Source organism: Hylobates moloch, unplaced genomic scaffold (assembly GCF_009828535.3).
Source record: "Hylobates moloch isolate HMO894 unplaced genomic scaffold, HMol_V3 SCAFFOLD_18, whole genome shotgun sequence".
NCBI classification, from domain to species: domain Eukaryota; kingdom Metazoa; phylum Chordata; class Mammalia; order Primates; family Hylobatidae; genus Hylobates; species Hylobates moloch.
In genome coordinates, this window is record NW_026652293.1 from 36,320,079 (window position 1) to 36,333,400 (window position 13,322).

Here is a 13,322-nt window from a genome sequence, read left to right on the forward strand (position 1 = left end):
TTTCTTTCTGCTTCCTGTCAACTTGCTCTGGCTAGAATTTTCAGTAGGATGTTGAATAGCAGTTTTGAAAGCAGGCATCTGCATTCTTGGTGATCAAACTAATTAAATTAAAATACATGTAATTATTTAGTTTGAGACAATTAGATTTAAATGGCTAGGTTAGGGCCTTAATCCAATATGATTGGTGTCTGTATAAGAAGAAGAAATATCACAGTGTGCATGCATAGAAGTACGACCATTTGAAGAGGTAGCAAGAGAGCAGCAATCTACAAGCCAAGGGAAGAGGCCACAGAGGAAACCAACCCTGCTAGCATCTTAATCTTGGACTTCCAGGTTCCAGAACTGTGAGAAAATACATTTTTGTTGTTCAAGCCACTCACTCTGTTATATTTTGTTATGTTAGCCCTAGCAAACTAATACAAACCTCTCTAGGGGTTTTTTTCATTTCAGTTATTCTACTACTTTTCTGCTCCAAAACTTCTGTTTGGTTCCTTTTCATAATTTCTATCTTTGTATTGGTGTTCTCATTTTGTTCATACACTATTTTCCTGATTTTCTTTAGTTTTATGTCTACATTTTCCTTTAGCTCTTTGAGCATATTTAAGACCACTGTTTTAAAGTTTTTGTCTAGTAAGTTCAATATCTGGGCTTCCTCATGCATGGTTTTTGTCAGCTTCTTTTCTTTTCTTTTTTTCCTTTTTTCTTTCTTTCTTTTTTTTTTTTTTTTGGTTCAAGCAATTCTCCTGCCTCAACCTCCCAAGTAGCTGGGACTACAGGCGCACGCCACCACTCCTGGCTAATTTTTTGTATTTTAGTAGAGATGGGATTTTACTGCGTTGCCCAGGCTGGTTTCAAACTCCTGGGCTCAGGAAATCCTCCTGCCTCTGCATGCCAAAGTGCTGGGATTACAGGCGTGAGTGACCGTGCCTGGCCCATATTTTCTTTTATTGAAGTATACTTTCCTGTTTCTTTTTTTTTTTTTTTTTTTGAGATGGAGTCTCGCTCTGTCACCCAGGCTGGAGTGCAGTGGCGCGATCTCGGCTCACTGCAAGCTCCGCCTCCCGGGTTCACGCCATTCTCCTGCCTCAGCCTCTCCGAGTAGCTGGGACTACAGGCGCCCGCCACCACGCCCGGCTAATTTTTTGTGTTTTTAGTAGAGACGGGGTTTCACCGTGGTCTCGATCTCCTGACCTCGTGATCCGCCCGCCTCGGCCTCCCAAAGTGCTGGGATTACAAGCGTGAGCCACCGCGCCCGGCCTACTTTCCTGTTTCTTTGTGTACTTTCTTGTGATTTTGTGTTGTTGTTGTTTTTGAAAACTGGACTTTTGAATAGTGTATTGTGGCAACTCTGAAAATAAGATTCTTCTCCTTCTTTGGGGTTTACTGTTTTTTTTTTTTTGTGGTTGTTTTTATTTTCATTGTTGAGACCCGTAGTAGTCTTGTTCTAGTAACTTTTCCTATTTTTTGCAGAGACTTTTCTTTGTCATGTGTGGTTGATGAAGTCTCTGTCCTTAGCTTGTATTCAGTGAGTGGGGTTTTTTTGTTTGTTTATTTGTTTGTTTGTTTGTTTTTGAGACAGAGTTTTTGCTCTGTTGCCCAGGCTGGAATGAACTGGCATGGTATCAGCTCACTGCAATCTCCCAAGTTCAAGCAATTCTCCTGCCTCAGCCTACTGTGTAGCTAAGATTGCAGGCACATGCCACCACACCCAGCTAAATTTTGTATTTTTGGTAGAAATGGGGTTTCACCATGTTGACCAGGCTCGCCTCGAACTCCTGACCTCAAGTGATCTGCCTGCCTCAGCCTCCCAAAGTACTGGGATTATAGGCGTGAGCCACCATGCTTGGCCTTCAGTGAGTGTTTTGACAGAATTTTACCTGAATGTCAAGAGCTAAAAAACAAAAAAACAAACAAACAAAAATACTTTTCTCAGTTTTTGCCAATTGGGCCTGTACTAGGGCCCTCCTTCAACACTTAGCCAGGCTTTCACTGAGCTTAGGAATCAGCTGTGATGAAAGCTGAAGTTTTTATCACATCTTTTTAAAATTATTATTTATTTATTTTTTTTAAAATTTTTTTGAGACGGAGTCTTGCTCTGTTGCCCAGGCTGGAGTGCAGTGGCACGATATCTGCTCACTGCAAGCTCCGCCTCCCGGGTTCACATCATTCTCCTGGCTCAGCCTCCTGAGTAGCTGGGACTACAGGCGCCCGCCACTACGCCCTTATCACATCTTTTCTGAGCAAGCATCTTGCCCTGGGCACATGCGTGGCTGTCTGAATTCCCTGCATACACAGGTGCTTCTGATTGTCCTAACTTCCCAAAGAAACTCTGTCCTCAAATTTTTGGCCCAAGACTTAGGTGGTTTATTGCATGTCTCAACTGTGACCTTTTGCCTCAGGCCTTGTTCTTCTACCTTACGATGATTCAAGCAATGCCTGCTGCTTTTCCAATCTGGGTTAGTTCAGAGTTAGGCAAACAGAGGTGAGCATTTTGTGTCAGTCCTTCACGTACAGACAGGTTAAAACCGATCTACACAATAATTTGCAAATAAGGTCTGCTTTGCTCCCTCTAGAACCAGGGACCACATTCCCATGCTGACAGTATGGGCTGCTGTCTTCAGGACCATTGCAAGGTAAGGTGTGGAGTAAGAGCAAATAAAAATGCCACAAAACTTTCCTACCATTTTTGAATTTAATTAATTAGTTAATTAATTAATTAATTTTTTGAGATGGAGTCTCTCTTTGTCACCCAGACTGGAGTGCACAATCTTGGCTCACTGCAACCTCTGCCTCCTAGGTTCAAACAATTCTCCTGCCTCAGCCTCCGGAGTAGCTGGGATTACAGGCACATGCCATCACACCCGGCTAATTTTTGTATTTTTAGTAGAGATGGGGTTTGACCATGTTGGCCAGGCTGGTTTTGAACTCCTGACCTCATGATCTGCCCACCTTGGCCTCCCAAAGTGCTGGGATTACAGGCGTGAGCCACCATGCCCAGCCTTATCTCTCTCTCTCTCTCTCTCTATATATATATATATATACATATATATATATTTTTTATCTTAGTTAGGGGCTCACTTTGTCACCCAGGCTTCAGTGCAGTGTCAAGATCATAGTTCACTGCAGCCTTGACTTCCCAGGCTCAAATGATCCTCCCACTTTAGCCTCCCAGTAGTTGGGACTACAGGCATGCACCACCAGGCCTGGCTAATTTTTATTTTGTTATTTTTTGTAGAGACAGGGTCTCACTGTGTTTCCCAGGCTAGTCTGAAACTCCTGGGCTCAAGAGATCCTTTTGTCTTGACCTCCCAAAATGCTGGGATTACAGGCATGAGCCCATTTTTTATTTTTCTTAATTCAGCATCCACTTGGTTGCTGTAAGCCTCTGACTTTTTTCCAGAGTCTGAAGGAGTTAATTCTGACAGATTCTGCTTGTTTTTTGAGTTTCTATGGGGGGACAGGAGCTTGGGGCTGCCTACTCTGCCATTTTGCTGACCTAAGTAGGGTTTGAAATCTTAAAATAATTAAATGGTTAAATGCATGAACTTTGGAGACAGACGGTCTGAATTTTAATCCTGCCTTTGCCACCAAAAAGTTTGTAATAAGTGAATTATTTAATCTCTAAACTTCAATTTCTCATCTGTAAAGTAGGAATATGGGAAGGGCTAATTAGGATCATTTATTGTAAAATCAGTAGTGTGCAGTAAATGTTTGACAAGCAGCTCTCAGAAGGGATGGGACTGAAAACCCCGATTTTTAGTGTTTGCCAATTTCCATGATGTAAATATTCCTGATGTGGCCGAATTTAAGATGCCAGTGTAAAATCTTCTAATGCAGCCTTAGAAAACACACACAATTGACTCTCATGAGCCAGGGAAGGCCAACTGTAGCATATCACTTTCTTAAAAAGTATGAGGCACACAATAAGTGATCAATCAACAAATATTATCATCTTAAATTGCTTTGAACAAAATGAATAAAATAAGAAGGGTTTCTGAAAAGTCAAGATATGGCATCTCCCTCTATATTGCCCTATGTTACAAAATACTTTATACTCTAGGTACTTGGGAATGTTATCTCCAGACAGTCCATCTTCTGTGAGAACAACATTTCATATCCCCTTTCTATCTTTAGATCTTGCATCATTGTTTACAGTGAACACAATCACAGAGAGAATAGTCATTGTCCACAAGTCTGCCTGAAACTGACCGCACTTGAAAGGACTTGCTCCTAATTGACTAATTGATTAACTTTTCAGGCTGCAGGGGGACTTAGAGGCATCATCCTGCCTTGGCTTCTGGTTGCCTAGGTGTTCTGCCTGATACCAACTCTGTCAGCAGTCACCAACTAGCCATGCTTTTCCCTTGAAGGCACATGTAGATTGCCTAACCACCCTCACCAGGCAAACAATTCTTCAAATGTCATGCCCTTTGCATTTCTGTTCAGATCCAGTCTTAGGGAAGCTTGTGAAGCAATGACTGTTTTAATTGGTCTCCTGGGTACCCAGGCCTAATCCTTTACCAAGTCACTAGTTATCCCATGTTCCTTATCTGTCTGTCTATCCATCCATCCTTCCATCCTTATCCAATACTTGCAGAATGCCTATAGCTGCAAATACAAGGATGAATGCTTGGTTCCTGCTGTCCATAAACTCACAGCCTGGGATAAGGTAGGGTAGAGTGAATAGATATGCAAGCAAAATAGAATGGAGTGTGATAAGGGAAAGTAGAAAAGTACATGCAAAGTACTCTGGGAAACTAAAGGAGGAGTTCTTCCTACCTTGAGGAACTAAGGAAGTTTTCAGGGAGAGCGGGCAGGTAACCGTAGAGTAAGATTGGCTGGGACCCAAATTGTGCTAGACCTTGTGCACCCGACTGTGGTACTAGCTTCTTCAGCAACAGGGAGCCTTTCTTTCCTTTTGTTATTTCCCTGCATCTTACAACGTTAAGGCCTTGGTCCCTGCTAATAATAAAGTAATAACCAACTTTATAAAGAGCTTACAATGTGCCAGATACTGTACTAAGTGCTTTATATTCTTTTTTGGGGGGAGGGGGTCGGCTGTTGGGCAGTGTCTCACTCTGTCACCCAGGCTGGAGGGCAAAGGCACAATCATGGCTCACTGCAGCCTTGACCTCCTAGGCTCAAGCCTCCCACCTCAGCCTCCCGAGTAACTGGGACTACAGGCATGCAACACCATGCCTGGCTAATTATTTTTTGTAGAGACAGGGTCTCTCCCTGTTTCCCAGGCTGGTCTTGAATAACACCTGGGCTCAAGTGATCTTCTTGCCTCAGCCCTCCAAAGTGCTAGGATTACAGACATGAGCCACTACACCCAGCTTATTATTTAACTTAATCTTCACAACAACTTTAGAAGACAGAAAATAGGAGATGCTGTAATGGTGAGAGTTTTAGAGCATTCCTGAGGACCTGGAGAAAACTTGCTGCCGAGAAGGAAATTTTGAAGGTTTCGTTGGTTGAAAAAGGTGTCTCTGGAATCACACTCCTAGATCTTTCTTAAAGACTTGAAAAGAATTAGATTAGGGGCCAGGCACACTGGCTCACACCTGTAATCCCAGCACTTTGGGAGGCCCAGGTGGGTGAGTCACCTGAAGTCAGGAGTTTGAGACCAGCCTGGCCAACATCGTGAAACCTCATCTCTACTAAAAACACAAAAAATTAACAGGGTGTGGTGGTGCACACCTATAATGCCAGCTACTTGGGAGGCTGAAGCAGGAGAATCGCTTGAACCTGGGAGGCAGAGGTTGCAGTGAGCTGAGATCGCACCATTGCACTCCAGGCTGAGCAAGAGCAAAACTCTGTCTCAAAAAAAAAAAAAAAATTAGGCCGGGCGCTGTGGCTCACGCCTGTAATTCCAGCACTTTGGGAGGCCGAGACGGGCGGATCACGAGGTCAGGAGATCGAGACCATCCTGGCTAACACGGTGAAACCCCGTCTCTACTAAAAATACCAAAAAATTAGCCGGGCGCGGCGGCAGGCGCCTGTAGTCCCAGCTACTCGGGAGGCTGAGGCAGGAGAACGGCGTGAACCCGGGAGGCGGAGCTTGCAGTGAGCCGAGATCGTGCCACTGCACTCCAGCCTGGGGGAAAGAGCGAGACTCCGTCTCAAAAAAAAAAAAAAAAAAAAATTAGATTAAGGCCATGGGGGACACAGAAGGTCACCCCATCTCTGATCTTCGCCATCACAATTGCTACAATCGGCTCTTTCCAATTTGGCTACAACACTGGGGTCATCAATGCTCCTGAGACGATCGTAAGGGAATTTACCAACACTTTGAAGGACAAGGCAAATACCCCTCCCTCTGAGATGTTGCGCTTGTCCCTCTGGTACTTGTCTGTGGCCATATTCTCCATTGGTTGTATGATTGGCTCCTTTTCCGTTGGACTTTTTGTCAACAGCTTTGACAGGCGTAAGTCAATGCTTACCGTCAACCTGTTGGCTGTCACTGGTGGCTGCCTTATGGGATTGTGTAAAGTAGCTGAGTTGGTTGAAATGCTGATCCTGGCCTACTTGGTTATTGGCTTCTTCTGCAGACTCTGCACAGTTTTGTGCCCACATACATCGGAGAGATCTCACCTATTGCCCTGCGAGGTGTCTTTGGCACTCTCAACCAGCTGGGCATTGTTGTTGGAATTCTGGTGGCCCAGATCTTTGATCTGGAATTCATCCTGGGGTCTGAAGACCTATGGCCTGTGCTATTAGGCTTTCCCATCTCTTCTGCTATGCTACAAAGTGCAGCCCTTCCATTTTGCCCTGAAAGTCCCAGATTCTTGCTCATTAACAGAAAAGAAAAGGAGAATGCTAAGGAGATCCTCCAGTGCTTGTGGAGCAGCCAGGATGTATCCCAAGACATCCAGGAGATGAAAGATGGGAGTGCAAGGATGGCACAAGAAAAGCAAGTCACTGTGCTGGAGCTCTTTAGAGTATCCAGCTACCGACAGCCCATCATCATTTCCATCATGTTCCAGCTCTCTCCGCAGCTCTCTGGAATCAATGCTGTGTTCTATTACTCAACAGGAATCTTTAAGGGTGCAGGTGTTCAACAGCCCATCTGTGTCACCATCAGTGCGGGTATGGTTAATAGTATCTTCACTATAGTTTCCCTATTTCTGGTGGAAAGGGCAGTAAGAAGGACTCTACATATGATAGGCCTTGGAGGGATGGCTTTTTGTTCCATCCTCATGACTGTTTGTTTGTTATTGAAGGATGAGTGTAATGGGATAAGCTTTGTCTGTATTGGGGCTATCTTGGTCTTTGTGGTCTTCTTTGAAATTGGGCCAGGCCCCATTCCCTGGTTTATTGTGGCTGAACTCTTCAGCCAGGGCCCTGGCCCAGCTGTGACGACAGTGGCCGGCTGCTCCAACTGGACCTCCAACTTCCTAGTCAGATTGCTCTTCCCTTCTGCTACTTACTATTTAGGAGCCTACGTTTTTATTATCTTCACTGACTTCCTCATTACCTTCTTGATCTTTACCTTCTTCAAAGTCCCTGAGATGTGTTACAGGACTTTCGAGGATATCACACAGGCCTTTGAAGGGCAGGCACATGATGCAAATAGATCTGGAAGGACCACATCATGGAGATGAACAGTGTCCAGCCTGCTAAGGAGACCACCACCAATGTCTAAATCATGCCTCTAAATCAGGCTTTCCCTCCCAGCAAGGGAAAGCCATCTCTCCCTGAACGAGGGAGAGACCTCATAAGGATGAACCCAGGGCTGCTTCTGAATGCTGCTACTTGATTCCTTTCTCCCTCAACAAGGCTGGAGCTTGTTGGATTTTCAATGGCTTTTAAAATATTTCATTTCTTGGACATTCTCTTTTGCGTAGGAGAGACCAAGTGAACCTACCTTCATTTCGGGAGGGATTGACCACTTGGGATATGACAACTTTGCCAGCTCTTCTCCCTTGGGTTCTAATATTGCCCTCTAGGGGATATAGGGGAGGAAAAGTAAGGTGCAGTTCTCCCAACCTCAGACTTACCAGGAAGCAGATACACACACAGTGTGGAAGGCAGACAGGGTTTATATAAGAACACCTTCCTCACTTCCGTACAGCTGTACACAGCAAATTAACTTGAGTTTTCTTTATTTTTACCTTCTGGTTTAATTACATTTATTTTTACCTTCTGGTTTAATTTTTACCTTCTGGTTTAATATTATGTTTTAAGTGTAATTTTGCCAAATAATGAAAACATAAAGAAATTGAGGTTAAAAGGAGGTGTTTAAAAGAGGTTATAGAGTAGAAGATTTGATGCTGGAGAGGTTAAGGTACAATAAGAAGAATTTAGGGAGAAATGTAGTTAATTATTGGAGGGTAAATGATGTGGTGCCTGAGGTCTGCACGTTACCTCTTAACAATTTCTGTCCTTCAGATGGAAACTCTTAAGTTTAATTTCTCAGAAAAGTCATATGCCTATATAATAAAGCTACTGATTTCTTTTGGAACTTTTTTCTTTAAAATTATAGTTTATATGTAGTATTACTTGAAGTCCAGGATTATTAACCAAGATGGGCATTGTAGTTAATGGCAGTTGATGGGTTCTAATTTTGGATGGAGTCCAGGGCAGGGAAAGTTATTTTTAGAAAGCCTGTTCCTTCTCACTGGACCAAACAACTCCTTCCACTTGAAGTAGACTCATTACTTTTTAAGTAACCCCACCACTCGTCTGGTGGGAGAGCCATCCAAATGAGGAACCTAAAATAATTGGTTCTTGGTAGAGGTTCGTTATTTCTCCATTTTGTTCTTTAGGAGATTTTAGGTGTTGATTTTTGTTTTACTTTGACCCATACCTTTAAAGGAATTCCAAAAAGAATGTTTATAGCTTACTTGGAATTTGTAACCTCAGCTCTGGGAGAAGATTTTTTTCTGAACGATTATTATCTAACGTGTGTTGTTGCTTCAGGGTCACGGCATGCTTGTCTATGTCTGTTACCATGACCACCGTGGTCCTGTGCCGAGTGCCCTTAGGGGGATTGAATCTTTCCAATAGGCCATGTTTGAGATAGCATGAGTCAGTGTGCAGTGTAGCCCATACTTCAGAGGATGAATGTATGTGCACCGTCAATTTGCTCTGTGTGGAAGTAGGTTATTGTTGACTTATTTCCTCTGTGTTTGTTCCTACAGCCCCCTTTTTCGTATGTTGCTGGATCTCCCTTTCCCTTCTTGGTGCTTACACATCTCAGACCCTTTAGCCGAACGCTTGCCAATAACAGTATTTTGCTTCTCAGTTCTCACTGTTTCCTCTGGTTGTTGAGGCTTTGAATAAAAATGCACATAGCTATGCAGTGGGGTTTAGCTGGAAAAGGTGACCTTCTTCCAACTTCCCCTCTACTTCTGGCTCCTCAAACAGTGGGTGGACAGTAAGGCAGGGAAGTTGTTTTCTCATTTCTCACTGACCAGATTGTGAATATTTCCATATGGATTTTCTGTTATTAATGTTACTCTGGTGGTTCTTTGTTTTAAGATAAAAATTCTGAATGTACACATGAAAAAAAAAGACAGAACATATTATCACCCCCATTTTACAGATTAAAAAACCGAGATTTAAAGTAGTAATGTACTACTCACAGCCGCACAACTAGGATGAAGCAGAGCTAAAAGTCAGCTGTCATTCACTGCCAAGCCCGTGGTCTTAGAGACATAAGCCAACAGGACTTGGTGTCATTAAGGGACTGGGGAGAGTGGTTCCATTCCCCCAAATCCTCCCCCAAAGAACTTCCTCGTATTTTATAATGGTCATACCTTCAACCCTTTTACCTCCTACCTGGGCTGATTGCAATAATCTGAAACGGCCCTGTTTGAGGGGCAATGGTAGTTACTGTGGAGAAGGGCTTCAAAGAAGATGGATGGTGGTGCCAATTTACCTCCCGGACTGTGGCCGCTGCTGCGTGAATTTGGGTTAATGGTTAATCTGCTCTTGTGTGAGTCAGCTTATGCCCCTCCCAAATCATGTAATGCGTTAACTCAATTAAAAGACACCTGCCCAACTAATCTGAATGTCAGACCTGAGTGTCAGTCCCATTTTACACTCTGTAAAAGGAAGGAGGATTTTAACATAACACTCAAAATCTTCAGAGAATATAATTGATCTTCTTTTTCAGCCAACAGAAAGACTGCTTCCCTGGTAGTGTGTGTGTGTGTGTGTGTGTGTGTGTGTGTGTTATTTAACTTAGTGTTCACATCAACTCTGTAGAATTGTATATGTACAGATAAGTAACTGGAAGCCCGGAAAGGTGAAGCCACTTGTTCAAGTTCATGGAGTCAATTTTCTTTTTACAACTCCAGGACACTAACTGTTGGGGTGATTTGTTTAGTTTGCATCCCAGTGGATAACTGCTCTTCTTAGTGATGATGAAAATTTGAATATCTCTAAAGGGGCATTATTATCCTGGAGGTGTGAGACAGTGAAAAGAACAGGAGCTTTGAAGCTAGGTGTGCCCTGTTAAAACTTCAGTTCCTGCTGTGTAATAGGTAAACACTGGCAGATCACCTAATCTCACCTCAAAAGGTGATTTTGAGAATGAAAGCAGATGGCTGGGAGGTAAGGGTGCTTAAATACACGGTAGTCCTTTTCAGGTCCTCATTGCTGGAATTTGAGTGCACATCTCCAGCCATCTCAAGCAAATTGATTAAATACTCAGTGCATTCTTAGAGATATTTTAATTTCTTTTAATTAAAACAAACACCTGCCATGTGGTATTTTTAGGAAAATTTAGGGAAGGTCTTGTGAAACTAGGCAAATCATAAAGCTCCCACAGGTTGAGACTCAACAGACCAATCGGTGAGGCCCATTTTACCCTGGAGGCACTGGGCCAGGTGCCACAGCATTCCAGGGGTGAAGGGAAAAGACTGCCGTACTGGAACTGCAAAACATCTGGTCAGGGAGACAAAGCACCAACAGAAGGAAAGACAAACAGCAATAGAAGGCATTAAAGGACACATTTCCAAGGAGTGATGTAGGCAATAAATACTGTGTGAATTCAGGACAGAGACAGAGATCACTTAGAAAGGTCCAAAAAACCCTTCCTGACTCATTTCCTGTACTTTCTCCTTCTGTCCCTTCATAGCCCTGTGGGTTTCTCTTAGAGTTACCGGGGCACTTATCTCTGTGTAACAAGGTGGAGAAAATATCGCCATTATTTTACAGCTGGTGCCAGATTTCTTCCTGAAAATAGAAGCATCTAGGCTTGGAAAAAATCAGCTGGGAAATTAGGTGTAATGGAATAAATGGGTTGGAAAATGCTTGCAGTAGAAAATTGATGTCCAACAATGATAGACTGGATTAAGAAAATGTGGCACATGTACACCATGGAATACTATGCAGCCATAAAAAATGATGAGTTCATGTCCTTTGTAGGGACATGGATGAAGCTGGAAACCATCATTCTCAGTAAACTATCGCAAGGACAGAAAACCAAACGCCGCATGTTCTCACTCCATAGGTGGGAATTGAACAATGAGAACACTTGGACACAGGAAGGGGAACATCACACACCAGGGCCTGTCGTGGGGTAGGGGTAGGGGGTGGGATAGCATTAGGAGATATACCTAATGTAAATGACGAGTTAATGGGTGCAGCACACCAACATGGCCCATGTATACATATGTAACAAACCTGCACGTTGTGCACATGCACCCTAAAACTTAAAGTATATAAAAAAAAGAGTTAAAAAAACAAAAAAGAAAATTGAGACCAAGGATCCAGCTATTAGAGGAGGGTCAACTTGCTGTGCATACTGCAGGGAGGTTTTGGAAATTTTGGGGGGCAATCTGCAATGGAGAACGCGAGGGCAAAAGGAGGGAGGGCAGAGGGAAAATGGAGAAAGCAGCCACCAGGGCAGCAGAGCTGTGATTCCTACCTACCTACATCTTCAGGGATGGCTGCCAAACCCAGGGAGCTTTGTGTGAGTGCCTTCATTGTAACATGGTGCAAAACAGAGTAGAATGAGGAGGTGCAAGTGTCCCTCTAGAAGTTACCTCGCTCTTGAAAGGGCTTTACACTTCCACAGTCCGGGCAACGTGTTGAGAGTTCAAACCAAGTTTACCCAGATCTTTCAGCAACAAATGGGTCTCATCTGACTTCTGAGTTTTATCTCCAAGTCTTTTCTCTTTCCTTCTTGACCTTCCCTCCCCTCCAAAGCTTACTTAGTACAGTGTCTGACGTATAGTAGATGCTCTATAAATATCTGTCATGCTGAATCAAATATAAATATTGTATTATACATGGTTTCTGCTGTCATGGTACCTAAAATTGAGGGAAGACAATACACATGCATTTCAGACACAAAAATAAACCTAATCTTAACAATTCTGGGAAGGATATAAATGCCAATTAAATAGGCCTAACACTTTCCTGCCTCTTTGATTTTTCAGTGTCCTTCACGGTTCGGTTCACATTTCACAAGCCCCATGAAGTCTATCTGGATTTTTGGTAATGTTTCGGGTCTCTGAAATCTTATGACATTTATGTCTGTATCAGCCATTTGACGCTTGACTATCTGTTTTTCAGATGGATGTCTTACCTTTTCCTCTACACGCTACAGGAAGAGTGGCCACCCCTGCCAAGGGCCTAGTATAGTACCCTATCCATGTAGATGATCAGTTGATTGTTACTGATCATGCGTATCCTGCATCATGTTATAAAAAATTAACACAGTGCTTGGCACATACTTGTACTGAATAAATATTTGCTGAATTGGCTTAAAGTGTTGGATGCCATAGACCTCTGAGAATACATAATTTCTATGTATCACTCTCCTAGCAGAATAAGAGAAAATTAGAACTTGGGAAGAAGTCATATCTAATTCTTTTCTATTTTTATTTCATGTTATTTCTTTTTTTTAAGAAATGAGGTCTCAGGCCGGGCGCGGTGGCTCACGCTTGTAATCCCAGCACTTTGGGAGGCCGAGGCGGGCGGACCACGAGGTCAGGAGATCGAGACCACGGTGAAACCCCGTCTCTACTAAAAATACCAAAAAATTAGCCGGGCGTGGTGGCGGGCGCCTGTAGTCCCAGCTACTCGGAGAGGCTGAGGCAGGAGAATGGCGTGAACCCGGGAGGCGGAGCTTGCAGTGAGCCGAGATCGCGCCACTGCACTCCAGCCTGGGTGATAGAGCAAGACTCCGTCTCAAAAAAAAAAAAAAAAAAAAAAAAAAAAGAAATGAGGTCTCACTCTGTCACCCATTCTGGGATGCAGTGGCACGATCATAGCTCACTACAGCCTCGAACTCCTGCCACTTCAGCTTCCAAGTAGTTGGAGCTATAGCTGCACACCATTGTACGTGGCTAATTTTTATTCATTTT

At 43.4% G+C, this 13,322-nt stretch overlaps 2 protein-coding genes across 3 annotated transcripts in view; both read left to right on the forward strand.

Moving 5' to 3' along the window:
* The window catches only part of JAK1 (Janus kinase 1), a 235,316-nt gene that overhangs the window by 75,016 nt on the left and 146,978 nt on the right, over window positions 1–13,322 (forward strand). The window lies entirely within an intron of this gene.
* On the forward strand, window positions 6,310–7,706 carry LOC116457831 (solute carrier family 2, facilitated glucose transporter member 3-like). Its single transcript, XM_032753838.2, is given in 3 exon segments — window positions 6,310–6,559; window positions 6,562–7,581; window positions 7,584–7,706. Coding segments are annotated over 3 exon segments (1,317 nt in total). The 5' UTR covers window positions 6,310–6,324; the 3' UTR covers window positions 7,646–7,706.